The 27,784-nt window shown below is 42.7% G+C and overlaps 2 protein-coding genes across 2 annotated transcripts in view; both read right to left on the bottom strand.

Annotated features, from left to right (window-relative positions):
* Positions 1–16,460, bottom strand: part of LOC142847678 (interferon-inducible GTPase 1-like) — a 43,482-nt gene extending 27,022 nt beyond the window's left edge. Inside the window, exon 1 of the mRNA XM_075968596.1 lies at positions 16,379–16,460. The gene's annotated coding sequence lies outside the window, so the exon portion shown is untranslated. The remainder of the gene's footprint in view (positions 1–16,378) is intronic.
* Positions 9,543–16,491, bottom strand: LOC142847679 (interferon-inducible GTPase 1-like). Its single transcript, XM_075968598.1, has 2 exons — positions 16,379–16,491; positions 9,543–13,136 (listed from the first exon to the last, which is right to left on the bottom strand). Exon 2 carries the CDS (start codon positions 13,114–13,116, stop codon positions 11,755–11,757), a length of 1,362 nt encoding a protein of 453 aa, XP_075824713.1. The 5' UTR covers positions 13,117–13,136; positions 16,379–16,491; the 3' UTR covers positions 9,543–11,754.
* Positions 16,492–27,784: the final 11,293 nt, after the last annotated feature.

The raw sequence follows: 27,784 nt of genomic DNA, 5'->3' as shown, positions 1-27,784 counted from the left end.
ACAACCACACCTCCTTAACTCACCTTTGATTCTTACAGTTCCTTTTCAATGCAGCAATTGTGTTGTACAATCTGCCTGGGGGAAACACAAACAAATGACCCCAGATAGGCACCTATGGTAGACCAAGGAAAACAAACCTTCCAGGTCTAGCTACATGAATGAGTGGGTTTATTAGGGTGAGTGTAACTTACAGGAGCATTGATCACTCAATGGCAGCTGCATCACTGAATCAGCCTCTGTCATCAGGGCAATGATTCACCACAGCTGCAGCCATGGAGCCCCCTGCAGGATTGGCAGCTCAGCTGCTCTGAAATCCCCCCACCAAGAATACTTACTGGTTATATAATGTTGAGAAAAGAATCATGACCCTTTTAACGTTCTGTACTTTTTAAGACATGTTTTTTATTTACCTTTGGAGACTCTCTTTTATATTTAAAATGTGTCTATACGTGTGCTATGCATGTTCCCATGTGTGTTGGCATGTCAGACTTATGTTGCTCTCCTACCACAATTAATTTCTACCTTTTTCATCAAGGAAGGTCTCTCAATCCTACCCACTACTTGGATGTCTATACAATCTAGCTAGCGAGCTTGCTCCATGGTTCCACATTCTCTGGTTTTGAGTGTAGGATTATGAGGTGGCTGCCACATCCATTCAATATTCATGTGCACTCTGCAGATTGAGCTTTGGTTCTCATATCTGCATGACAAGTGCCTTATGCACTGTGTGTGTGTGTGTGTGCTTGTGTGTATCTTTGTGTGTGTATGCAGTTGCACGCATGCTCATGCACGCATACACACAAATAATTGTAGATGCCTGGTAAAGTCAAAGACTTTGAAAACCTCTGAAGCTCTGGGGCTTTGAGTAGTTTCACAGTGTGGGTGCAGAGTGACAGTTAAAGTTCAAAGTGTCAGACAGTTAAAGTTCAAAGTGTCAGCCTACTGGGAGGTAACTCGCTGATGAGGGAATCCAGGATAGGATAGGCCCTGAGACCACAGACCCCAGAATGTCTTTTGCTTCTGCTGTGCCATTATATATTTGTGTTGCTGTCTTTCTCTGGTATTTGATATGGTGTGGATGGGTGTGGAGAGATCCCCACTGTCTGAAATGAAATGTGGTTATCTCATGAAAACATCCTGCTCTTCTGGGTATTTTACTTGTGGGTATTTATGAAGATGATTTCTTCCTAAGCTGTACTGTCTAATTGATAATAATAGTGTCAGTTTAAATAAAGCTTTGATGATTAAAAATAAAACAAGAAAGTGTCGCACAGCTAGGAACACATGAGTTTCTATTGACGAGACATATAGACTGTGATTTAGGTTAATGATTAAAAAAAATCAATTGAGTCCCAGTAGCCCGACTAGTTTAAATTCTTTTAATCTCAATGTTGGGAGATGTGCTCTCAGGTTTCTGGGTGCACAGCTGAAATGGGCTTTGAAAATAACTTAAAGTTAGACTAAGATGTTTCTGTTAAATAGTTTTGAGGTAAAAAACCCAAGAAGACAACTAAGACTCCTTCTGGAGTCTTTGGTGGAGTTGAAGAATAAATAGATAGTTATAGTTTTCCTTAGTTATGATAAAAGATAAAATAGGTATAAATATTGTAACTGTAATTCTTGCTTGATAACTGTTTTGTTATATGTGATTTTACTATGTTAGAGTGAAAGCCTTTCTTTTTTGTTTAAACAGGAAAGGGGGAAATGGAGGGCCTTCCGTCTATTGTTACTTTCATTGGTCAAATAAAGAAACTGCCTTGACCTTTTGATAGGACAGCAGCTTAGATAGGTGGAGTAGACAGAACAGAATGCTGGGAGAAAGGAGGAGAGACAGAGAGCTGCTGCCATGAAGCTGCCGGGTCAGACATGCTGAATCTTTTCTGGTAAGCCACAAGCTCGTGGTGACATACAGATTATTAGAAATGGGGTAAATCAATATGTGAAAGTTAGCCAATAAGGGGCTGGAGACAATGGGCCAGGCAGTGTTTAAATGAATACAGTTTCTGTGTAATTATTTCAGGTGTAAAGTTGGCGGGAAGCAGCCCGCTGCTCTCCTTTTACAGAATGGCCCCACATTGGGCACCAAGTGTAAGTGTTGGTGTATTAGGTTAGTACACTAAATAACCAGACCAGCTCAAAACTGTAGTGAGCTGGACAGGATCGCCATTACAAGATGGTGCCGACATCCTGTCTTGTTGGAAATAAACAACTCCATATTTGGCTATGCCTTTGAGAGCTGTGTGTCCCCCGCTTCCCGCATGCACGGTGGATGAGGATCCTTGAGCCTATCCTGATGCGGTCTGGTGTCAGCTGTTGGTGGCAGCCAATCACAGGGCGACCCATGTGCCACTTCCCTATTTAAGCAGCTGCCTCAGTGCCCTTCGCCCCTTCGCTCCCTGCCCTTCCCTTCCTGCCCCTCGTTTCCTGCCCCTCTCGTTTCCTGCTGCCCATCAATCAAGGGTACTCCAGTAAAGTGTGATCTGAGTGGAATCCTGGTGTGGTGGTTGTTCTTTCTCGCGGGCGAGAGGTTCACCACAGCTGGTGTCGAAACCCCGGGATCTTTGGTTGCCAGATGAAGGGCTGAAGAGGATTCAGAACTCAACACGCGGAGTGGCAACGTCGGTAAGTTTCTCCCAGTATGCTGATTTCAGTCTCCCCAAGTATGCTGTTTGCGGGAGTTGATTCTAGGGTGTTTGGTCTCGTGTTCTTGGCGTTTGTGGTGTTTGTCCTAGCCTGCAGTTTCTGGTTGTGCTGCCATCAGTCCAGCCGCAGCCTCAGGGGGGACAATGTGAACGTTCCGAGAGAAGGGCGGAGAGCCCTCAGTAAACACCAGGACAGTCTTTTAAAATCAGATTCAAAGGGAGAAAACTTGGATAGGTTTAAAAAAAAAAGGTAAAAGAAAAGGATCCTGATACAGTCCTCCCTAAAAGGGAGGCAAACGAGAAGAGGGGAGGTCCCCTCTATCCAGTGCTCAAGGAATTTGCGGGCCTGGATCGGTCTGAGGAGGAGTTAGACCCTCAGGAGGAGGAAGATCTGGAGGAAGCCGCCGCTGGCTATGAGGAGGAAAGATATGGGTGGAGGCGGCTCCCCACACATAATGAGTCAGCGGGGGTGGGTGTAGGCTCATTGGCACCACGGGAACCACGCCCGCCCCCTGTGCCTCCATCCTATTCACAAGTGGGAGGGGGATGCCATTTTATCAAAAGAGATACATGGGCGCGTCTAGCATCTGCATTTCCAGTTTTTGAAGACCTGCAGACTAAGAGCCTGTATCTTATAAACAGTTAAAGGATTTAGTGGAAGCAGTTCGAACCTATGGAGTTACAGCTAATTATACCATAGCCTTGCTGCGTAGAATCGCCACCACAGCCATGACTCCTACAGATTGGTTTGAGATTGCTAAGGCTTGCCTAAGTATGGGACAATTTTTGGATTTTAAATCCATTGTTACGGATAAAGCTCATGTCTAAGCTAGAGTGAATGCCCAGAATAATCGTCCCCAATGGACAGCGGATATGCTTTTGGGGCAAGGGCAATGGGCTGCCAACCAGCTAGGATATCCTCAGGAGGTGTACCAACAGATTAATGATATCTGCTATAGGGCATGGAAGTCTTTGAATAATAAAGGAGAAGTCAAAGGCCCCCTAACAAAGATTATTCAGGGGACAAATGAACCCTTCTCTGATTTTGTGGCTAGAATGCTTGATATGGCTGGAAAGATTGTTGTGGATGTGGATCAGGTGATGCCGTTGGTACAGCAGATTGTTTTTGAACAGAGTACTAAGGAATGTCAGGGGGCCATTACTCCTGTTAAAGAGAAGGGAATTGAGGCCTGGCTAAAAGCCTGCTGAGAGATTGGAGGGCCCCTTACCTATGCAGGCCTAGCAGCTGCTGTTTCATCTGCTACTCAGGCCGCAAAGACCAGAAAAGGAGGAGGATATTTCAAAAGTGGACAACATGGGCATATTAGGAGACAATGCCCGTTACTGAAAGGGCTGTCTTCTTGGGCTCAGACTCCTAATGTAAGACAACCCGGCCTTTGCCCAAGATGTAAGAACGGAAAGCATTGGGCCAATGAATGCCGGTCTCTTAAGGACATCAATGGGCAGCCCATTGTACAGCTCGGTGGCCAGGAGTCAAAAAACGGGTTAAAGGGCCCCCGTCCCCAGGGCCCGAAAATTTATGGGGCACTGCAACAGACCACCATTCCCAACCCGACTGTATCCGCCGAGCAACCTCAGGCTCAGCAGGGTTGGACCTCTGTGCCTCCACCAGACTGGTGTTAACCCAGGAGATGGGAATTCAGGTGGTTGATTCTGACATGTATGGCCCATTAGAAAAAGGAACAGTGGGGATTGTCTTAGGACGATCCTCATCCACTATGAAAGGCTTGATTGTCTTCCCAGGAGTCATTGATTCCGATTATACTGGGGTGATTAAGATCCTGTGTCATTCTTCCTGTGGCGTGATTTCTATTGCGCCAGGGGACAGGATTGCCCAACTGCTTATACTACCATCTAAGCATGAGACCTTTCCTGTGCATCTTAAGGAAAGGAATGACAGGGGGTTGGGCTCCACTGGAGTGGACCTTGCCTGTCTATCTATGGAACTAGATCAGAGGCCCATGTTGGATTTAATGATAGAGGGAAAGATATTCTCCAGATTGGTGGATACTGGGGCAGACCGGAGTATCATCCAGCTGCAAGCCTGGCCTAAGCGCTGGCCATTGCAACAGTCATCTCAATCCTTACAAGGGCTGGGCTATGCTCGCACCCCATACATGAGTGCCAAAGAGCTGGTCTGGAAAATGGAGGACCAACGAGGCACGGTTCAACCCTTCATGGTTGAAGTCCCCATTAATTTGTGGGGCCGTGACATTCAACATCAATTGAAACTTAAGCTAACTAATGATTATTCAGAGGCTAGTAAAAGTATGATGAAAAGACAAGGTTTTGTTCCGTCTAAGGGCCTGGGGAAAAATCTTCAGGGTTGTCACAGGCCTATAAAGTCTATGAAAAAACAGGATAGAAGGGGCCTGGGTTTTTCCTAGGAGCCACTGAAGAATTGGCTTCCAATAACAGTCCTGTGCCCATACCCTGGGAGTCCAATAAGCCGGTATGGGTTCCTCAGTGGCCCCTTTCTCAAGAAAAATTGGAAGCTGCAAATAACCTGGTTTTAGAACAATTACGGCTCGGGCATGTGGAGCCTTCTGTTTCACCATGGAACACCCCTATCTTTGTTATTAAGAAGAGCTCAGGAAAATGGAGATTATTAAATGACTTGCGTGCAGGTAATGCTCAGATGCAGGTTATGGGTGCAGTCCAGAGGGGACTACCCTTACTCTCTGCCTTGCCACGTAGCCGGCTGGTCATGGCCTTGGACATCAAGGATTGCTTTTTTTCCATTCCTTTGCATCCGGATGATAGGGAGCGATTCGCATTCATTTTGCCATCAGTTAACCATGAACAACCCGATACTCGTTATCACTGGAAAATGCTCCCACAAGGGATGGCCAATAGCGCGACAATATGCCAGCTGTATGTAGCTCAGGCCCTCCTACCCGTTAGACAACAATTCCCAAAAATAAGAATAATTCATTACATGGATGACGTCCTGTTGACTGCCTCTTCGCAGGAAATGCTCCTGGCCGCATTCCAGGAAACGGCCTCGGCCCTACGTCGTCTTTGGGGCCTGGTCTTGGCACCTGATAAGATCCAACAGACTACTGCTATAGAATTTCTGGGGGCAATTATATCCCCTTTGACGGTGACCCCTCAAAAGATTTCCATTTGCACCCATCATATGAGGACACTTAATGATTTTCAACAATTATTGGAGGATATTAATTGGATTAGGGGGTATTTAAACATCCCCCAGGCAAAGTTGTTGCCCTTGTTTTCTATTTTGGAAGGTGATCCAAATGTTAATTCTAACAGAACTTTGACCCCCTTGGCTGAAAAGGCTTTAAAACAGGTGGAGAAAGCAATGACTGAGGCACAATTATGCCAAGTCGACCCTGCTTTGCCCATATTCTTATGCATCTTAAAAACTGCACATTACCCTACTGGGGTGCTATGGCAAAATGGCCCTTTATGGTGGATCCATGGTAATTTTTTTTTTGGTGGCGCACACTTTTAATCCCAGCACTTGGGAGGCCATGGTGATTCTTCAGGTACCAAAGCTATTCAATATTATCCTGAGTTGGTTGCTTCTCAAGCGGTATTGGGAATAAAACATTGCTTAACATCTTTTGCAACCATGCCAGATAAATTGATTATTCCCTATACAAAGGGATAGGTGGAGACATTGGCAGCTACAGTAAATGAATGGGCTGTTTTGGTTTGCGCTTTTCCTAACCTTATTGATAATCATTATCCAAGACATCCCCTATTAAATTTTGTGGAAAGGAACTTAGTGTATTTTCCTAAGGTTACCTTTAAAAAGCCCATTAATATGGCCTTGACTGTTTTTACTGATGGCTCCAAAACTGGCAGAGGTGCCATAGTAATTCAAGGTAAGGATCCCATTTTGCTTGATTTTCGACCTGATTCCCCACAAGTCACAGAATGTATGACCGTGCTGGAAGTTTTTAAAAGATTTTCAGAACCCTTCAATTTATTTTCAGATTCTAAATATGTGGTGAATGCTGTTGCCTCATTGGAGGTGGCTGCCTTTGTTAGAAATTCAAGTACAGTTTCCAATATTTTGTGTCAAATTCAAGCATGCATTTTACAAAGTAATAATCCCTTTTTCATTGGACATATTCGGGCTCATACTTTGCTTCCAGGACCCATGTCTGAGGCCAATGATTTGGCTGACTGCCTTACCCGGTCCATGGCTTTGGTTGTCTCAGACCCTGTAGAATTAGCATGAGATTTTCATAAGCTTTGGCATGTGCCTGCCAATACCCTTAGGAAAAAATTTCATATTTTCAGACAGATAGCCAGAGAAATAGTTAAAGCCTGTTCTTCATGTGTGACCTTTTTACACCCCCCTAATGTTGGGGTCAATCCTAGAGGGCTGCAACCTAACGCGTTGTGGCAAATGGATGTTACCCATGTGCCTGAATTTGGCAAATTAAAATATTTACATGTATCAATGGATACCTTTTCTGGCGTTATTCATGCCACGCCCCTAGCGGGAGAAAAGGTAACTCATGTAAAAACACATTGCCTTGAGGCCTGGGCTGCCTGGGGAAAACCCCTACGCCTTAAGACAGACAATGGCCCGGCATATACCTCCCATGGATTTCATGCCTTTTGTGCACAACTCCAAGTGACCCACATTACGGGTCTTCCATACAATCCACAAGGACAAGGTATTGTGGAGAAAGCCAACAGAAATATTAAAGAAATTCTACAAAAACAAAAAGGGGGAATAGCTGAATCCGCTTCCCCCAGGGAAAGAATCTCCCTTGCTCTCTTCACACTTAATTTTTTAAACCTGAATGAGTCGGGTACTGCAGCAGCTGAAAAGCATGCAGCAGGCCCTATGGAACAAAAGGAATATGTGATGTGGAAAGATGTATTGGATAACAAATGGTATGGACCGGATCTTGTGGTGGCAAGATCCAGGGGAGCTGTATGTGTTTTTCCACAGGGCCAAGAGGCTCCGCTTTGGGTTCTGAGCCGGCTGACATGCATGACCAAGGAAGTTCCTAAGGATGAGGCTGAGTCTCTAGAGGAAGTTCTGAAATCCTGATGACGTGGATCCAGGGGAAGGCGGAGCACAGAAGGGGAATCCTGTCAGCCTTCCCAAAGGTGATGCCTGTTCAGCATGATGCCACAGTTTTCCCCAGATTTTTACCACCAATAAAAACCTTGATTTACCATTTTTAATGTATAAGTCTGAAGTGGCCCTTTTAGGAGAAGCACGTAACATTACAGAGAAAGGGTCCCTGTGCTTTCAGTTGTGTGGGCATGTTTTTTGGCAAGCTGCCTGGGTGGCTGTGTGTTGTGCCTGTGGTTGGTTTGCTGCCTTCGAGCCCAGACCAATAGGGATAAGGCTATATTGGGATAAGGTTATAATCTCTCAGGCATTAGCTACCCTGGAGTGTGGCTCCTTCCCCCAGATATGGTTGTCAGCACTAAGAGATGCTTAGGGCTTCCTTCATGCACAGCCTATGCACCCCATGAGATCTGTTGATCCATTGCACTTGGGTAGGTGTGCGGATGTAGGTTCCTGCGACACAGCCTTTGCACCCCAGGGGTTCCTCGAGTACCCATTGCACAGGGGAAGGTGTGTCCATGGAAAATATCTTCCATCCTCGATCGACCAACACATCATGAGGTGGGGGTCAGATTGGATGACGTTAGTCCTGTGCTCATTGCTTACAAACAATAAGGGGGAACTGTAGTGAGCCGGACAGGATCGCCATTACAAGATGGTGCCGACATCCTGTCTTGTTGGAAATAAACAACTCCATATTTGGCTATGCCTTTGAGAGCTGTGTGTCCCCCGCTTCCCGCATGTGCGGTGGATGAGGATCCTTGAGCCTATCCCAATGCGGTCTGGTGTCAGCTGTTGGTGGCAGCCAATCACAGGGCGACCCATGTGCCAATTCCCTATTTAAGCAGCTGCCTCAGTGCCCTTTGCCCCTTCGCTTCCTGCCCTTCCCTTCCTGCCCCTCGTTTCCTGCCCCTCTCGTTTCCTGCTCCCCATCAATCAAGAGTACTCCAGTAAAGCATGGTCTGAGTGGAATCCTGGTGTAGTGGTTGTTCTTTCTCGCCAGTCGAGAGGTTCGCCACACAAAACAACAGATATAATTTAATAATTAAAAAACAGGGGAACTCACGCTACCAGAGTGGAAGGTCCGAAGTCCAAATGGGTCCAGCAAACACCGCATAGAGAGCACACGCACCTATCTACCCTATTTTTCTACCTGGGCTCCAGGTGGCCACACCCTAGCCAGATGTGATTGGCTGAGCTTCCCGATCACATATTAACAATACAACATAATGGCTTCTGCCTTCCAAATGCAGTCAGGCAGGTTCCTGATTCAGCCCTTAACTTATGTGTATCGGTCAACTCCTTGAGAGAGGACTGTCTTAAATAAGGTCATTAAGTAGCAATGATGCTTGAGTTGTTTGTCTGACAGGTGACTGAACAAGTCACACATTGCAGAGCACAGGTCCTGATTACAATGACCAGTAGATGTAGCATTAGAGGGCTGATGAAGTAGGGAGACCATCTTAGTCAAATTGGCCAGTGAAAATTTGTTTGGGAGATTTTGTCTATTTCTTTTTGTGATGATCAATTTGGTTGTCAATAGTATGAAAAAAATCAGAGATATTAAATAGCACACTCCAGTAAATTATTGACAACCAAGATTATGTTTAAGTAACAGGAAGTCTATAGTAGCTCTATTTTGTAGAACAGTTGTCCTCAATCTTCTCATTTCTTGATTAATGTTGGCGAATATTACTGCTGCAATATTAGCAGCTTTTGAAATTAGACAGGCTATTTTGGAAACCTCTTGCTGTCTCCTAGGGTTGGTTTTTTTTTCTTTTTAAAAAAGGCCACAGTGGCAAAAACTATAGTGGGATCTAATAAATGTAAGGAATCATTGCAATTTTCAGGACGAGTTCTTGTGATTATAAAGATTTCTTGAGTAAAATAGGGGTAACACATTTCATCCCACATAAACCCTTATACCCAGCAGAGAGTGAAGAATAAGTATCTTTTTCTTTTTCAGGAAAAGTCTATCCTAAGGGCAATTGTATTAAGGTTGGATGAAGCAGAATACAAGGTTAATACACAAAAATGAGTAGCCTTACTATATACATATGACAAACAATCTGAAATAGAAATTGGGGAAGCAATCCCATTCCAAATAGCTTTACCAAAAAAAGAAAAGAAAAAGAAATGCCTTGGAATACAGCTAGCCAAGGCCATGGAAGACTTTACAATGAAACTGAAACATCTAAGAAATACACTAAAGAGACACAGAGAGATGGAAAGCTTCCCCATGCTCGTGGATTAAAAGAAGCAATATTGTGAGAATGGCTATTTTATTGTTAGAAACTTACAGAGTCAATGAAATCCCAATGAAAACTCTCATGCCTTTCTTCACAGAAATAGAAAAACATTGTAAAATTTATATGGAAGTAAAGACACCCCTGACAGTCAAAGAAATCCCGAGTAAAAAGTGTATTGTTGGAGGTTACGCCATGCCTGTTTTCAAGTTACCCTACAGAGCCATAGAAATAAAGACAGCATGACACTGGCACAAAAACAGACTCAGATCTATGCTAGAGAGTAGAGGACCCAGCTACAAGGCCATAAACTACAACCATCTGACTTTCAACAAAATCACAAAAGAAAAATCAATTGAAGAAAAGGGTATCTTCAACAAGCAGTGCTGGGAAACTGGACAGTTACATGTAGGACAACAAAATTAGATTCTTGTCTCTCACCCTGCACAAAAATCTACCCCAAATAGACCAAGGACCTCAGCGTAAGACCAGACACTGCAAATTTATAGGAGAAAACATAGAGTCCACTTAAGACAGAGGCATAGGCAAGGACTTTCTGGATCAGATTCTTGTAGCTCAGCAAATAAGGGCAATAATGAATAATTGGAAACTCAAAAAACAAAAATATTTTGTATAAAAAATTGTCAGAAATTGGGAGCATAGGGACCTTGGTAGAGGGTTAAAGGAAAGGGGAGAGGCAGGGAGCGGAACAGAGAAAAATGTAGAGTTCAATAAAATTCAATAAAAAAGTTGTCAGACAAAGAAGAAACACACTAAAGAATGGGAGAAAACTTTGCCAGTTATAAATCTGATAGAGAATTAGCCACAATGTATAAAGATTTTTAAAGTAAACACTAGGAAAACAAACAACCCAATAAAAAATGGGCCATGAAATGGAACAAAGAATTCTCAAAAAATTAAAAAATGGCTAATTAGCATTTGAAAAAGTATGTAACATCACTGGCCTCAGAGATATGCAAACTAGAACTACTAAGGGGCTGCAGACCTAATGTCTGTCTCCCATTGTGGGGCTGTTTTCTATCCCTCCTATCTTGTATGCACTTGAGAGAAAAGTATCCCCAGTCCTGCTTGTCCTGTGCAGTCCACAGTCAGCTCGACATCCTCTGAGGAACCAGAGCCTCTCTACTGTCACTTAGGCTAGTGCTGTGAGATGCTGAAGCAGGTAAAGATCCTGACCAACAAGCCTGCATTACTGAGTTAGATGCTCTGAACCCTCATGGTGGAAGGATAAAACTGACTAAGCAAGTTCTCCTCTGGCCTTCACATGAACCTGCAAGTTAAATAAAATAAGTGCTTTAAATAAAGAATTTCAAATGTCCTTAAGGAATTCAAATTAATTCTGACATACTATTAATGACTTAAAAAATATGTGATTATTGGTTTGCTACATACAATTATGTTGAACATTGAAGAACCTATTTCATTTACATTACCTGTCAGAATTATGACAATATGTAATCTATATCCTATCATTTTTTGTTAGACGGGCAGATATGGCAATTAAATTATATAAGTTCAGAATTTCAGAATAGTCAGACAATTGTCTTACTTAAATCTAAAAGCTATCACAAGGTGAGGTGCATAGTTTAGTGATAAAATGCTTGCCTAGCATCTACAAGGCCGGGTTGGAGCCCTAGCCTTACGAGTAATTGAATAAACAGGCTATTGCAGAATTAACTCATTTATTTAAACAGTATGTATTGTATTATTATATAATAAGATTAAAATAATCTGAATGTTAAAAAAAAATATTTGGAGACTATACTTCATCCCATGCCCAAAGCCTAAGATAAGACAAAACAAAAAAAACGACCACAAATCCTGTCAAGAACATGAGGAAAGAGTAACACTTATCCACGATCGGTAGCTCTGGGTGACATGAGTTTGAACTAACTTTTGAGTATGTCTCTCTAAGGACAACTTTGGCATCTTCAGTCACTGTGTCAAGGAGAAGAAGTTGTAAGTAAAAGGTTTTCCTAAAGTAGAGACCTGTAGCCAAGAGCCCACCATTGACTGAGGCAAATCTCTCCAAATATTTCAAAAGTTTTTCTTCTAATGTTTCCCTTTTCTTAGTGTCCAACAAATAAGGAGATTTAATGATTTTTTTCAGTTGTTCAGCAGGCACTTGTGAATCCTTAGCAATGACTTCCAGGGATGCATCGTCCACTCCAAAGAGGACTCGATAGTGGTTTAATTTCTCCTTCACCTTCTCCACATCATCCCTGAGGATGCCCACTACAGGAACAGTAGCTAAGAGTCCAGTCTTGAAGGCTTCTAACCAGATAGTCTGCTGCAGAGACTTGTGCTTTTTGTCAATCGTTGCTTCTGTGATATTAGGCAAGGAAAGCATAAAATTGTGGCGCTTTTGAGCAGGAAGAGCCTTTACCAGGGTGTCCATCAGGACTGGAAAATCGTAGTCAGATAAATTGCTGTTAGAAATCAAGAAAATCTCTGGTGCGTCCAAGCCATTTTTCTTTAAGGTATCTATATAGGAGTTTCGGATCTGCAACAGGATATTTTTCCTGTCAAAGGTACGTGCTTTGGATTTCTTCTCATTTTGTAAATCATTGTCCACCTTGGTTCTTACAAAGTAGTAATTCTTTTTCATGAATTTGATTGCTTTGGCAAGGTCTAGTTCAAGTTTTGTAAAACGTGTGGCAGAAACAATAATGAAAAAATCATACTCTTGGAAGTTCACTTTCTCCAGATAATCTTTCGGTGGAAAGTTCATAGTTCCAACACCAGGCAGGTCCCATAAAGTCAAAGTTTGAATTTTGGGGTGCTTGTATGCAGTTCTCCTCATGGTTGTCTCTACCACCCCAATGTCAGCTGCATCTTTGTCTTGAGGTCCTACCCCCCTCAAGGCATTGATCAAACTGGACTTCCCTGCTCCAGACTCTCCAGTGACAGCAACGTTTATTGGGATGTTATCAATATTTTTTAATGCAGCACTGATTACAGAGTTTGCCCCCTGAATGTTTCCTTTTGTCAGGTGTAACTCAATTGAATCAATGGTTTCCTGGGGAATGATTTTGCTTTCTGTCTTAAATTTCTTGAAATATAAAGTGAAGCTGGACTCCAAATCTTCATGACGTTCTTCCTTAGAGGAGGCCTTACCCATGGCTGTGGTGAAAGGGGGCCCTGAAAGAAAGAGGGGAGAGTAAGTTGCAAGAGACTGAAGATGCCTTTGAGCTTAGCTCTGTGTTCACAATGCTGCAGCTTCCGTGATGTTCTGATGTTAACCAGTTCCTGTGTATTTATGCTTTCTTTTTTGTCAACAAGATACAAACTATAGTCCTTCTGGAGGAGAACTCCTCATCTGAGGAATTGCCTCCATCCGACTGAACTGGGGGCACGCCTATGAGGCATTTTCTATACTGAGGATTGATATGGGATTTCCCGGTCCACGGTGGGTGGCACACCCCTGGACAGGTAATCCTGGGTAATTTAAGAAAGCATTATTTAACTGTAGTTGGACTTTTTCATGGAGACTACCACCTCCCCAATTATGACATGGGGACTTATTGTTAATTATAAAAGTTCATCCAATAGTTTAGGCTTGTTTGTAACTAGCTCTTGTACCTTAAATTAACCCCGTATCTTTTATCTACATTCTTTTATGTGGCTCAGTTACCTTTACTCTTTACTGTCATGCTGCTTCCTTTTAACTGCTGGTGGCTTTTCTTTTCTTCCTCCCAGAGTTTGTTCTCTCTCTCTCTCTCTCTCTCTCTCTCTCTCTCTCTCTCTCTCTCTCTCTCTCTCTCTCTCTCTCTGTCCTAGCTATCTCTCCTGCCTAATAATTAATGGCCATATAGTTTTTTATTAAACCAATCAGAAGGCGCCTTGCAAAGATACATCTTTACAGTGTACAAAAAGATTATTCCACAACTTTGAACTATGGAGAGCAAGCCAGTAAACAACATTCTCCCATTGTTCCTGCCTGTATTCCTCAGGGTTTCTGCCCTCACTTTTTTCAACAATGGACTGTGTTCAGAATGTGTAAGCCCCCAAAACTGTTTTCTTTTCAAAATGCTTTTGGTCACGGTGTTTATAAGAGAAATAGAAAGGAGAGTAGAAAAATTTCTACTAGCTCTCAGTTAAACCCTCAAATATGGAAAAATGAAAACTTAAGTAAAGCAAGGGAAAATAATATAAAAAGATACACAAGTCATTTAGCCAGCTTCAACAAGTATAAAAACATGAACATCTTTGTAGTGTCTAAACTAACTGCAAAATTCTATATGAAATCATATGTTTTCTCCATCTGCGCACACTTCCTTCAGTGTGTGCCTTCAAAATGAATGGAAATTTAATCAGCATATGCCTGGTTTTACACACTGAAAAATAAGTAACAATGAATGATATTTGACATCAGTATTTAATCAATGACAAACCTCTCTAATGATCACATAAATCTAATTTCTCTGTTTCATTTTTGTTTTCAAAAGATTTCAGTAACGTCAGCTATTGGATTTTGCTGAAATAATTCTTTATTTGCCTAGATTTACTTTCCTTATGTCTTTTTCATGACTTAGAACTCATCCATATGAAGAATATAAACTTGCAATAATATAAAATTCTTTACACTTAAAGTCCATGTTCAAATCCATTTCTTCAATAAAACATTTCAGTGTTCTCAAGTAATTGTTTCGATTCACTATTTTCTCTTAACATTGTATTTTATGAAAGCAATATAACTGTGCACTAGAGACACTAGTCAATTGGTAGAGAGCTTTCCCACCATGGATAAGGCTTTGGGTTCAATCCCCAACATCTCATCAAATACAGGCATTTACAGATCTCTGTATTTCTGGTGTTCAGGAAGTAGAGGTAAGGAGGTCAGTACTTCCAGGTTATCCTTGGTACATAGTGAGTTAGAGGCTAGCCTGGGCTACTTAAGACCCTATCTCAAAAAAAAAAAATGAATAGAAAGTCCAGCAGGATGGCTCAGCAGGTAAGTACACTTGCTGTCAGGCCTAAACACCTGAGTTAGATTGTTGAGTATTTAACTACTTCAAGCTCATATTTCTGACTTTTGTTCTTCACAAACCTGCCTACAAGACCTCCAATAGCAGCACAATGGGCCTCACCAACAGTTAAGGAGGCAGCAAATCCCCACTGTCTCCCTGGAGCCTCCTCTGTCTGTCTCACCAATATCAAATCAATTCTCAGACTTAATCTCTATTTCCAAATCCACTCACAACTGATCGTCCCTCCTACATTATCTTCTTCATGACTTCCTCAATTCCAGCTTCGATTATATCAGAAACATTACTATATTTCCTGTGATTGTTGTTGTAACAACATAAATAACCATTTGGCAAAATCAAAATCAGTCTCATACAAACCAGGGATCTCCATAGGATCATTCTGAGGATATGGGCCTGCGTAAGCACATACAGACTCACTTCAGAGCAAGCAAATGTCCAATCTACAGGACAAACGGGGGCAGCTGTGCAGGAAAACAGAGCTGCAGAAAATTATTCAGCCTGGCTGCAGGCACAGGACAAAAAAAGGGGGGGGGGTAAAAAGAATGTGCGGAAAGAGAAGCTAGAATATGGTTGAATAAATACCATAGCCAGATTTACTGTTGAGGGAGACAGTCACCCACAGGACACAGACAGAATGTCCCTGAAGCACACAAGCTGTTCTATCTTTTCAGTTTTCCCTTTTCATTTTTTCAGCTCTAGCTCCTGGATCTGTGATGCAGACTCCAGTGATTGTTGTCTGCAAGGTCTTTCCACAGAATATGAACACAGGGAACGAAAAGGCCGAGACACAGCAGGCATTATAAGCTGATGCCTGATTTAATGTCCCCACATTCTGACACAGTTCATATTCCTCACAGATGGAGAGAAGATCCTTAACACTCCTGCTTGACAATAAAGAAAATCACCATGAAGAAGATTCTTTGGGCTCAGATTTCCACAGCCAGCTACAATGGAAGCAGCATGTGGAGAGAACCCTTCTCCACAAGCCAGAGGCCCCTGGATGAAAGGGATTAAATATTGACCATGAACTAGAAAGCAAGATGAGTGTGAGATAGGAAAACCTCATGCACACGGCAGAGACATTCCATTACCTGAAAACTATCTATTTACAACCATTTTAGGGAGAGGAAATACAGGACCATCCAAAACAACTGTGTGTGGTTTTGCTAAAACCAGTATTAAGATCATTAACTTTAGGTCCAATTCGACTTTCATAATTGACTAAGACCATCCACCAGCTGGTTCTGCCTGCCTTCCACCAAAGCTCCTTAGCTTCCAACTGAGGCCCCTCACTCAAAGGGTATGTTCCTGAATGCCTGTTACCTATCAGCTCTGATGAGAAAAGAGATGGTGAGGGCTCAATGATAGATCTGAAGGCTCCTGCCCACTTACCAAACTGTCCTGTGTCCAGTGGATGTGCTCACTGTAGTTCAGCTGCAGGAACCACTGTCCACTGCGCTCCAGTCTTTCCTCTTGCAGCCCCTCTCTGCTTCCTCTGTGGAAAGCATCTGATTCAAGGCTGCAGGGCAGGACTTATCACTCTTCTGACTTCTGCCCCTTCCTTCTCAGTGTGTTTTGGCCAATCATCAAAGCGTCTGGATCTTGCCGTTTTTCAGAATCTCCTGCATTTCCAAGAAGAAGAAAGAGAAAATGAAACTATCGGTTGTTTTTCATTGTGTTCTCCCTTTGGTTTTGGCAGCAAATATTGGATAGTCTTAAAAGCGTCAAGGAGTGGAATGTGGGATTAGCACTGACAATGGCCTGTAATGCCCAGGGAACTCACTGGAAAACACCTAAAAAAAATCAAACTATATCCTGGGACAGGGCTTTTTATTTGCTACCCTGTGGTGTCTAGCAGGGACATTGTCCTAGTGGAGGGCAGCTCCATCTTAACTCTTTCATACATGTGCATAGATTATTTTAGGAAATGTCTGCAGTGGGAAATTTTCATGACTTGTGGGAAATCCTTCAGTGTTCTTTATCCCTCCCACCTTCCTTCCTCTACTTTATCCTCTACCCCTTCACTCCCCATTTTAACCTTTCTTAAAAACATAATTTTCTTTTAAACCTTCCTACCAGTGCCTATTACTTCTCCTCTCTTGCTGGTCCCACCCCACGGCCACATAGTAATACAAAACCTCTGTGGGTGTTCCCAATGGTACACTCATATTTGAACGGTGATAACGAACATCCACAAATGAGAGGAATGAAATGATGTTTATCTTCCTGGGCCAGTTTTTTTTAAATTTATTTATTTATTAAAGATTTCTGTCTCTTCCCCGCCACCGCCTCCCATTTCCCTCCCCCTCCCCCAACTAAGTCCCCCCACCTCAGCCCAAAAAGCAATCAGGGTTCCTTGTCCTGTGGGAAGTCCAAGGAACCCCCACCTCCATCCAGGTCTAGCAAGTTGAGCATCCAAACTGCCTAGGCTCCCACAAAGCCAGTGCGTGCAGTAGGACCTGGGCCAGTTTTACCCCACTCAGAATGATGATTCCAGGTCCATCCACTTTCCCTTAGGTTTTGAAGTTTCATTTTGCTTAATAGATGAGAAATATTTAATTCTGTAGTGGGGCCACATTGCCATTATCCTTTCCTCAATTGATGCTGTCTAGGCTGTTCCCATTTCCCATCTAGAAATATCTATTGTGGATAGAGCATGAATGAGCATGAATGAGGAAGTACCTCTCTGTAGTTGAATACAGAGTCCTTTGCCCTGGAGTGACACAGCTGGATCTTGTGTTAAATCTATTTTCACTGTCTGTGGGTCTTTTTCACCTTAATGTCTGTACCAGTTTGCCCTCCCACCAGCAGTGACTGGGTGCTCTCCTTTCCACATATCCACAGGGCTCAGAAACCTTCTTTATAATTTGGGGAGTCAGTCTACAGTTTATTGATGATATGTGCATATTAAACAGCCCTCTGTGGATGGATGTTGAGAGGAGTATAGAGTTCCCAACTCTTATATTCTTCTCCAGCCTGTTGTTTGCCTGCTTGCTGCCATAGTCATGATGTTCATGGACTGACCCTCTGATTCTCTAAGCAAGCACCCAATTAAATGTCTTTTTTTAATATGCTGCCTTGGTCGTGGTGTCTATTCACAGTCAAAGATAATAATCTAAAACACCGATTTCAAGTTATACTAGTAAAAATAGCATGGTCCTATCAAAAACACATAATTATCAATGGACTAGGACCAGGAGCCTAGGTGTAAATCTGCATACCTACAATCACCTGATTTTTGACATGTATGACAAAGATAAATACTGGAGAATATATACTGTCTCTAAGAAACTGTGTTGTGAAAACTAGATATTTAATGTGAAGAAGCTGAAGCTACATTGCTATCACTCACCTTGTCCAAAATTCACTTTCAAATTAATCAAAGACTTCAAAGTTACACTAAAATTCTGCACCTTCTATTGCAAAATATAAGGAGTACATTTCAGAATATATCATTTCAGTTATGATCTTTCTGTATGGAACCTCTCTACACAGGGAATGCAGTCATCAATCAAGAAGTACAACTTCATGAAGTTAAAATGCTTACAAAGAGTGAAAGAAACTTTTATTCTAGTGTAACAGCATTCATGATAGGGAGAAAATCTTTAAAAGCATTACATTAGTTAAAGGATTGCTGTAAAGAATATGCAAAAACATTTTTAAAAACCTCTAAGAAACCAATTCAATTAAAATTGATTATGGCACTGGCCAGAGCATTCTCAAAAAGAGAAACACAAACAAGAAATAATGAAGAGTGTGTTCAACATCCTAGCCATCAGGAAACCTCAAATTAAAACTACTTTGAGATTTTATTGAACCCAAGTCAGAATAGCACCTTCATCCAGCAACTGCTGGAAGCAAATACAGAGATCTACTGGGCCGAGATTCTGGAGACCAGTCTGATGGAGGGAGGAGCGATAATATGAGCAAAGGGGGTCAAGACCATGATGGGGATACCCACAGAAACAGCAGACCTGAGTTATAAGAGCTCACTGGCTCTGGATTGATAGCAGGGTAACTTGCATAGGACCAAACTTGATCCACTGAATGTGGGTGACAGTTGTACGGTTGGGCAGTCAGTGGGGTCACTGACAGTGGGACCAGGATTTATCCCTAGTGCTTGGACTAGCCTCTTGGGGCACTTTCTCTTTGGAGGGATACCTTGCTCAGCCTAGATATAGGGGAGAGGGCCTTGGTCTTGCCTCGAACTGTCAGACTTTGTTGACTCCCCACGGGAAGCCTTATCATTTCTGAAGTGTAGATGGGGGAGTGGAGGGAAGGGTGTAGTATGAGGAGGGGAGGGAGCAGGCACGGGGATAGCTATGTAAAACAAGAAAAGATTATATTTAAAAATTCTTAATTAATATATATATTGTTAAAAATATATTAAATATACTAAATGATTTGTTGAATTTGTGTAGGGAAAAAAGAAAACATACAAGACTCTGGCCAGGGAAGCAGATGGGCTAACTGTTGATCTTCACCTTTCCCTCCCCTTCTCTAAATGCCGAAAAGTAAAACAAAACAAAACAAAAAAACAAGCCTTTTAGGGATATTAAACCAAATGTAAATAGCAGATTACAATAAGACTAAATACAATCCCTCATATCAATGATATATGAGGCTTCCCAGCAGGAGTAAAAGGGTTCCAAGTGCAGGCAAAAGAGTCAGAGACGCCCCGACTCCCACTGTTAGCAGTCCCACACGAAGTGAAGAAACATCTTAATGGAGGGTATTGTGGTCCATCTTAATGTCAACTGACCACAAATTAGAACCACTTCATAGGAAACCTCAGCTGAAGAAGTTTTCTTTTTTTAAAAAAAATATTTATTTATTTATTTATTTATTTATTATGTATACAATGTTCTGTCTGTGTGTATGCCTGAAGGCCAGAAGAGGGCACCAGACCTCATTACAGATGGTTGTGAGCCACCATGTGGTTGCTGGGAAGTGAACTCAGGACCTTTGGAAGAGCAGGCAATGCTCTTAACCTCTGAGACATCTCTCCAGCCCCTGAAGAAGTTTTCTGATTCTCTTGGTTGGTGATGGAAGACCCACCCAGATGACAAGGATACAGCAAGGGATCAATCCCTTGCCTTGGGCTGGCTTGGCCTTTCCTCTAACTGCAGGTTGATTAACTCTGTCTCTGCTGCTGGTTCCGTCATTGGTATCAGAACAAACACTTCCAGGAATCCCTCCCGACTCTGGACTCTGCAGAAAGTTTTCAGATTTTCTGTGCCAGATTGGGACTGTGGAGGTACTCTGCCTTGTGCCTGAGCAATCATGTGATTGCTCGTCTGCCTAGTGAGAGACAGTCATGGTGGGGTTCCCCTGACTGCTGAAGCACGCCCCCTCAAGTATGGAGCAATTAGTAAGTTCTCAGCCTCTTAGCTGGTTCCAGCTGTTGATACCATTTCAATGTAAGCTGTCTAATATATTGTTGTATATTAAGTACCATATATATGGTACTTAATATACAACATATATATATATATATATTTTCACCCCACTGAATCTCATCCTTCAGAGAACCCTGACTAATACCAAGGGGGTTGGAAGAGCAAGAGTGATATGAAGAGTTGAGGTGAACAATGGAGATGAGTTTAAGTGAGGAGGAGGGTGGAAGGGCAGAGGAGGAGGGAGTGGGGGAAGGAATCACTAACTGAGCATGTCTGAAAACACTGTACTGAATCCTACTACTTTATGTGTGCTTAAGGAGCTCAACTGGAGTTACTGTGTAAGAGTGAGTGGGTGATGTTCATTCAGGAAGACACAGGTTATCAAATGGAAGCTGAGTGTAAGATGTGGAATACCCATCCCTCGTGTGTTGATCAGAGGTCCCAGAGATCCTAAACACCCCTGACGTGGTGATCAGGGAGGTCCCAGAAATCCTTTCTTCTTCTTCTTTTTTTTTTTTTTAGTCTTTCGAGACAGGGTTTCTCTGTAGCCCCAGAGATCCTAAACAATACAGGCTACTACTATTTCTCTTGATTCACCAGAACCCAGTGGTAAGATTCTATTGCTGAAGACACCATACATGTTAGTGATAGGATATAGAGAATTTTTGGTACTGACCAGAAAGCTTCCTGCCTTCTAACGAGCACTCAGTGTTGGAGAGTCCTGTGCAGGCTGCTGAGGGAGAACGGTCATCAATATTCTTACCTGAGTGACCCCTGACTTTTTTCCAAGTCCAGTCCCCGTGGGAAGAACAATTAGATTCCTCTCCTGCAGAAATCTTGGCATCTAAATTGACTACTGTCCCATGTCCTCAAGACCCAAGGCCCAGCTCTGCCATTTCCAGCTTACTTCCCCTACCTTATACTTGGCTTTACAGAGATGAGTGACTGCCTTGTCCTTTAATCTCAGCGTTCAGTCACAGCTGCAGCATGCCTGCCACTGTGGGTCCTGAAATGCTGTCTTGTTAGCAATGATGACTCATGTTGGACTAGAGTCCTGTTCTACCAAGTGTGAGTCTATGGAGCATCCCTTTCCTATTAGAGCCATGCCAGTGCTGTGCTCTGTTCCATGGGAATACAGTTATTGCCACATCCCTTCTCCTGGAAATGAGCTACTGAGTCATTTTTAGAATCCAAGATTTTGTGTGTGTGTGTGTGTGTGTAAATGTATATGAGATCTGCACTCTCCTGTGCCACAAGAATAAATATGAGCCCGGGTCCTATGTGACATGGATCCTGAGCCAAGGACGCTCACTTCTGCAGCTCCAAACACATCTGCCTAGCTGGAGTTTCCATCCCAGTTATACTGGGACTTTGAATACTAGAAGAATGACTGAGTGACAGAATGTAATGAATATATGGGGAACTGGAATAACCTAGGACATGTGGTGGTGACTTAGGCCAGGGAGGCTTTGACATGAACACAGTCATACCTATTAATGGGGAATCACTAGAGTGATGGGATTAGAGGCATGATCCACATTGACTCACTTGGAAGAGGAACCCTCAATTTGGAATTGCCTCCATCAGATCTGGTTGTTCATATGTCTGTGGGGGCATTCTCTTAATTGATATAGGAGGAGCCAGCCCACTGTGGTGAGTCCCATCCCTAGGAATGTGGTCCTGGGTAAGAAAGCAGGGTGGGCGAGCCCAGGAGAGCAAGTCAGTAAGCAGTGTTCCTTCCCAGTCTACTTCAATTCCTGCCTTGACTTCCCTTGATGGTGGACTGTAACCTGCCAGTCAATGAAATCATTTCCTCCCTAGGTTCCACTTGGTTAGGTTTAATCACATCATATGAATGTATATATTCCCTAAATGTAGCCTGTTCAGCCTGTGTAATCTTAGTTGTTCGTATGCTCTCATGACTGACCATTTGAACTGGACAACCAATAGGTGTGCTCTGTCTGGGAAGGTGGGCTCTCAGTTTTCATTTGGGGCTATCATTTTTCATGAAGGGTTGAGTCCTCACAGACTTTTCCTTGTCAAGTTTGACATGTTCATCGGTCATCCTTTCTCAGATCACATCTAGGCAGTGAAACAATAGCCCACTAAGTCGAACTGGTGCTGCCCACATGCCCATGGGTGAAGGTAGAATTCATGGGAACATGGGTGACTACCATGGGCCATCCTCTTAAAAAAAACTGACTCTCCTCCCTCAGCATCCATCAACTGCCTATGGCTCCTCCGATAAAAGAGGGGTTCCATTTCTCTTTCTCTTCAATGCTGGCTTGAATGTGTGTGGGTTGGCACCCAGCAACCACTGCTTCTGGGAGCTCATGACCACAACTGCTCTGCCATGCAAGGAAGACACTAGTGCACAGCTTATCTGATCTCCGGCTTTGACGTTTTTTCTTCCTCTACTTTGTTGAGGAAGCTCTTTAGGCTTTGTGGGTGAAAGCTATACGGTACAGATGCCCTATTTAAGGCTGGACACGCCACTGTTACCTTCTGTCAGAGCCCCTGTCAGCTGCCCTGTGCATCTATTCAGGGTTTTGTTTGTACTCAGTGGGAGAGACAGTGTGAGTACTCATCTCACATTGCTTGTTAGAAGAACACTGACTCTATATAATTTGATTTATTGTTTTTAGTGAGCTATATATTTTTCTCCACTCCCCACCCTTCCACTCACCTCCCCTTCTACCTTATCCCATGGTCACCATGCTCCCAATTTACTCGGGAGATCTTGTCTTTTTCTACTTCCCATGTAGATTAGATTCATGTACGTCTCTCTTAGGGTCCTCATTGCTGTCTAGGTTCCCTGGGATTGTGATTTGTCGGCTGGTTTTTCTTTGCTTTATATCTAAAAGTTACTTATAAGAGAGTACATATGATGATTGTCTTTCTGAGTCTGGGTTACCTCACTCAATTGCCTGCAAATTTCAAGGCGTCATTGTTTCTTTCTGCTGTGTAGAACTCCATTGTGTAAATGTACCACATTTTCCTTATCCATTCTTTGGTCGAGGGGCATTAGGTTGTTTCCACATTCTGGCTATGACAAACAATGCTGCTCTGAACATAGTTGAGCACATGTCCTTGTGGTGTGGTTGAGCATCCTTTGGGTAAATACCCAAAAGTGCTATTGCTGGGTCTTGAGGAAGGTTGCTTCCTAATTTTCTGAGAAATAATCATAATGAAATCCAAAGCAGTTATACTAGTTTGCACTCCCACCAGCAATGCAAAAGTGTTCCCTTTACCCCACATCCTCTCCAGCATAAGTTGTCATCAGTGCTTTTGATATTAGCCATTCTTACAAGTATAAGACAGAATCTCAGAGTTGTTTTGATTTGCATTTCTCTGATGGCTAAGGATATTGAGCATTTCCTTAAGTGTCTTTTAGCCATTTAAGATTCCTCTGTTGAGAGTTCTCTGTTTAGGTCTGTACTCCATTTTTTTTATTGGATTATGTGATCTTTTGATGTCCAATTTCTTGAGTTCTTTGTATATTTTGGAGATCAGACTTCTGTCTGATGTGGGGTTAGTGAAGATATTTTCCCAAACTGTAGGCTGTCATTTTGTCTTGTTGACCATGTCTTTTGCTTTACAGAAGCTTTTCAGTTTCAGGAGGTCCCATTTATTAATTGCTTCTTACAGTGTCTGTGCCACTGGGATTATATTTAGGAAGTGGTCTCCTGTGCCAATGTGTTCAATGTGTTCAAGTATACTTCCTACTTTCTCTTCTATAAGGATCAGTGTGGTTGGTTTTATTTTAAGGTCTTTAATCCATTTGAACTTGAGTTTTGTGCATGGGGATAGATGTGGATCTATTTTCATTCTTCTACATGTTGACATCCAGTTATGCCAGCACCGTTTGTTGAATATGTTTCCTTTTTCCATTTTATATTTTAAATGTCATTATTTTATTCTATTAATATTTATCTGATTTGGTTATGAGTTTTTCCATGGTTAGGAAATTTTTTTTAGTTTTTTCTAATCTCTTGCTCTTCTCTCTTCCCCTCCATGACTTCTCCACTCTCTCTTTTGTTCCTTCATTTATTTAACTTTGTTTCTCAAATTTTTTCTCTTTCCTTACCCCTTTCCTTTGTCACAAGGGGAAGAGAAAGAATAAAAGTTTCTTGCTCTGTTTAACACAGAGGCACTTTCTGCTTTTTTTGGAGCTGGCATTGTTCCAACAGAAGCCCTTTATTTTGTTCCAAAAAGCAGCGCCAGGCACCTAAGCTGAGGGAGCAAGCAGCATTTGTGTCTGGCCACAGAACTGAGTACAAACAGCAGGAAGCTCCGTTTTTTTCCTCTCCGTGTCCCAAGTCTCTATTAAGTCCAGATGCTTAAGCTTTTGTTTCTATTTCTAGAATCAGGAAAGGGGCACCGGGCAAAAGAAGGTGTTTGGGAACCAGTCATGAAAAGGGGGTTGAAGGAAAAAAATTCCAGAAGGTTGTCCAAGGCCAGCGGGGCTCAGCCCAAGCTAGATGCTCCCGCTCTTTCCATAAACAGGATGTACATACCCAGAGCTTTGAAAAGTGTGGAATAGGCTGGCCGCGCTGGTATAAAGCTGTCCACTAGATGGAGCAAGCTTGAACCAGCTTTCACTAGCATGGGCAAGGCTTGGGAAATAGTGAATCTGCCAGCACCAAATAGCACACATCAGGCAGAAAAGGAAAAGAAAAAAACAAAACAAAACAAAAAAATATGGCTGACCTCATCAGGTCAAAAAGAAATTAGTGTTTTCCATAGAGGTATAATAATCAAAACTTCCAGAAGACCATTCAAAACTGCCATTCTCATGAAGCAAGGGCAATCAGAACATCTCTCAGAGAAACAGTAAGTTAATAGACCTGTCAAATTTTGCTTTAAAAATAAAGTTGGTAAAATGAAAACGACATGTTACTGACTTGGAGAAAATATTTACAAATTAAAGACTCAGACCTTATGCTACTGAGAGAACTCAGTCGGGGGTGGGAGGGGAGCAGACCAGGCTCTCCTAGTAGCCTGACAGAAATCTAAGCCTTAGTTTCGGTTGACTAAAACGGGACAGAGCTAAGCGACAGCCCTCCGAGAAACCACAGCCTTCTGCTGGCTCAGCTGACCCCCAAGGTCCCCTCTGCTGGCTCAGCAGGCGCTCCCCAGTCTCCTAATACCTAAAGACAGTTTTCTCTAGCCTAGCTGGAAGGTCCCTAACCACTAGGACCATCCATCAATCAGTCCCCATACTAATCTTTACTCCACCAATCAGCCCCAGATTAATCCCTTCCCTGTGGAATTCCCCTAATGCCACTTAAAAGGGACTTCTGATCTTCTTTGGGGGTTGCCAAGTTGCCACCCCAACACTGGAATTAATAAATGCTCTTATTATTGCATAAGTGACTGCTGGTCTTCTTCGGAGGCTTCTCTTGGACCCTAACAGGGACTTTTGCTCAATTGTGCTCATAGCAGCATTTGTAATAGCCAGAACCTGGAAACAACCTAGGCGCCCCTCAACCGAAGAATGGATAAAGAAAATGTGGTACATTTACACAATGGAGTACTACTCAGTGATTAAAAACAATGACCCTTGAAATTGCATGCAAATGGATGGAACTAGAAAAAAACATTCTGAGTGAGGTAACCCAGATCCAGACAGACGAACACGGTATGTACTCACTCATAAGTGGATATAAGACATAAAGCAAAGGATAATCGGCCTATAGTCCACGATCCCAGAGAAGCTAGAACCTTCATCCAGCAACTGATGGAAGCAGATAGAGACTTCCAAGCAAAGGACTGGGTCAAGCTTCTGGAGACCAGACCAAGAGAGGGCAAAGGGGGCAAGACAGTGATGGTGATACCCACAGAAACAGCTAACCTGAGCTAGTGAGAGCTCACTGACTCTGAACTGAAAGCTGGGGGAACCTGCATAGGACCAAACTAGACCCACTGAGGCTTGGACAGTCTGTGTGGTCACTGGCAGTGGGACCAGGATTTATCCCTAGTGCTTGAATTGGCATCTTGGAGCACATTCTCTTTGGAGGGATACCTTGCTCAGCCTAGATATAGGGGGGAGGGCCTTGGTCCTGTCTCAAAGTGATGTGTCAGAATTTGTTGATTCCCCATGGGAAGCCTTACCCTTAAAGAGGAGTGGATGGGAGAGCAGAGGAGAGGTTGGGCAGGAGGAGAGGAGAAGGTGAGAACAGGAATAACTATATAAAATGAGAAAAGATTGTATTAAAAAAAATCTTACATCAAAAAAAAAGAATCAGACCTTATGCACAACATATAAAGATTTCCTAAAACTCAATAGTAAGAAAACAAGCAACTCGATTTTCTAAACAGGGCTAAAACTTAAATAGTCACATTAGCAAAAAGAAACACCCATGTCAACTAAGCACTTGACAATACAGTCACCATTGGGAAAATTCAAATTAAAAATTCATAAGGATTCCAAATGTGATTTAAGACACTTAGCAAGTATAACCTTGCCTCACGCTGCTGGGAAATAGTGTGCCAGTCTTTGATAACATAAATTCCACATTACCCAGCATTCCTGATGCTAGGTACTTACCAAAGAAAAATAAAACGAGGCCGGTGAGATGGTTCAGCTGATAAAGATATTTGCAGCCAAACGTAGACACCTCAGTTCAATCTCTGGGAACCACATGATAGGAGAGAACTAATGTTAGCAGGTTGTCCTCTCACCTATGTGCATTAATATGCACTCACATAAATTAATTAATTAAGGAGAAATGAAACATTCATATAAAACATTATACAGAGGGCTGGAGAGATGGTTCAGTGGGGCATAAGGACCTGCATTCAAATCTCAAGTGTATGCTGGTAACCCCTTATTGAGGGTTGCGGGGAAGGGATAGGCAGAGCCCAGAAACTTGCTGGACAGCCAGCCTGTCTAAAATGGAAAGCAGATCATTGAGAGACGCTGTGTCAGGGCAATGAGTTAGAGAATGACAGAGGACAAACACACCAAGCTTTCTCTGGCCCCTGAATATTCACACATACTCACATGCATGCACCATACACAAGTACAACACACACACACACACAATTTAAAAAACCTCTGCATATATAATGGTCATACGTTCCTAAATTCAGAAGAATTTGAAAGCAATCCAAATACGCATCTGTTAGGTAAGCAGGATGCGGCACAAGCCTGTAACAGAACAGAAACCAGTGGATACACAGAATAAAGTACATCCGAACGCATACGCTTTCAAAGAAACAAGCCTCAAAGACATGCACACTCCAACACTGACCTAGCATTCCAGAAAAGGCCAAACTACACTGTCCAAGAATAGATAGGTGGTAGCTCTGAATCAGGAAGATAGGCGATTCTACAGTCAGAAAGAGCACACAGTGTCTTAGGGTAGCAGAACTACTCTGTTCCCTGCTTCCTCAT

Source organism: Microtus pennsylvanicus, chromosome 4 (assembly GCF_037038515.1).
Source record: "Microtus pennsylvanicus isolate mMicPen1 chromosome 4, mMicPen1.hap1, whole genome shotgun sequence".
Lineage (NCBI taxonomy): Eukaryota > Metazoa > Chordata > Mammalia > Rodentia > Cricetidae > Microtus > Microtus pennsylvanicus.
This window is presented reverse-complemented; position numbering and strand designations above follow the sequence as displayed.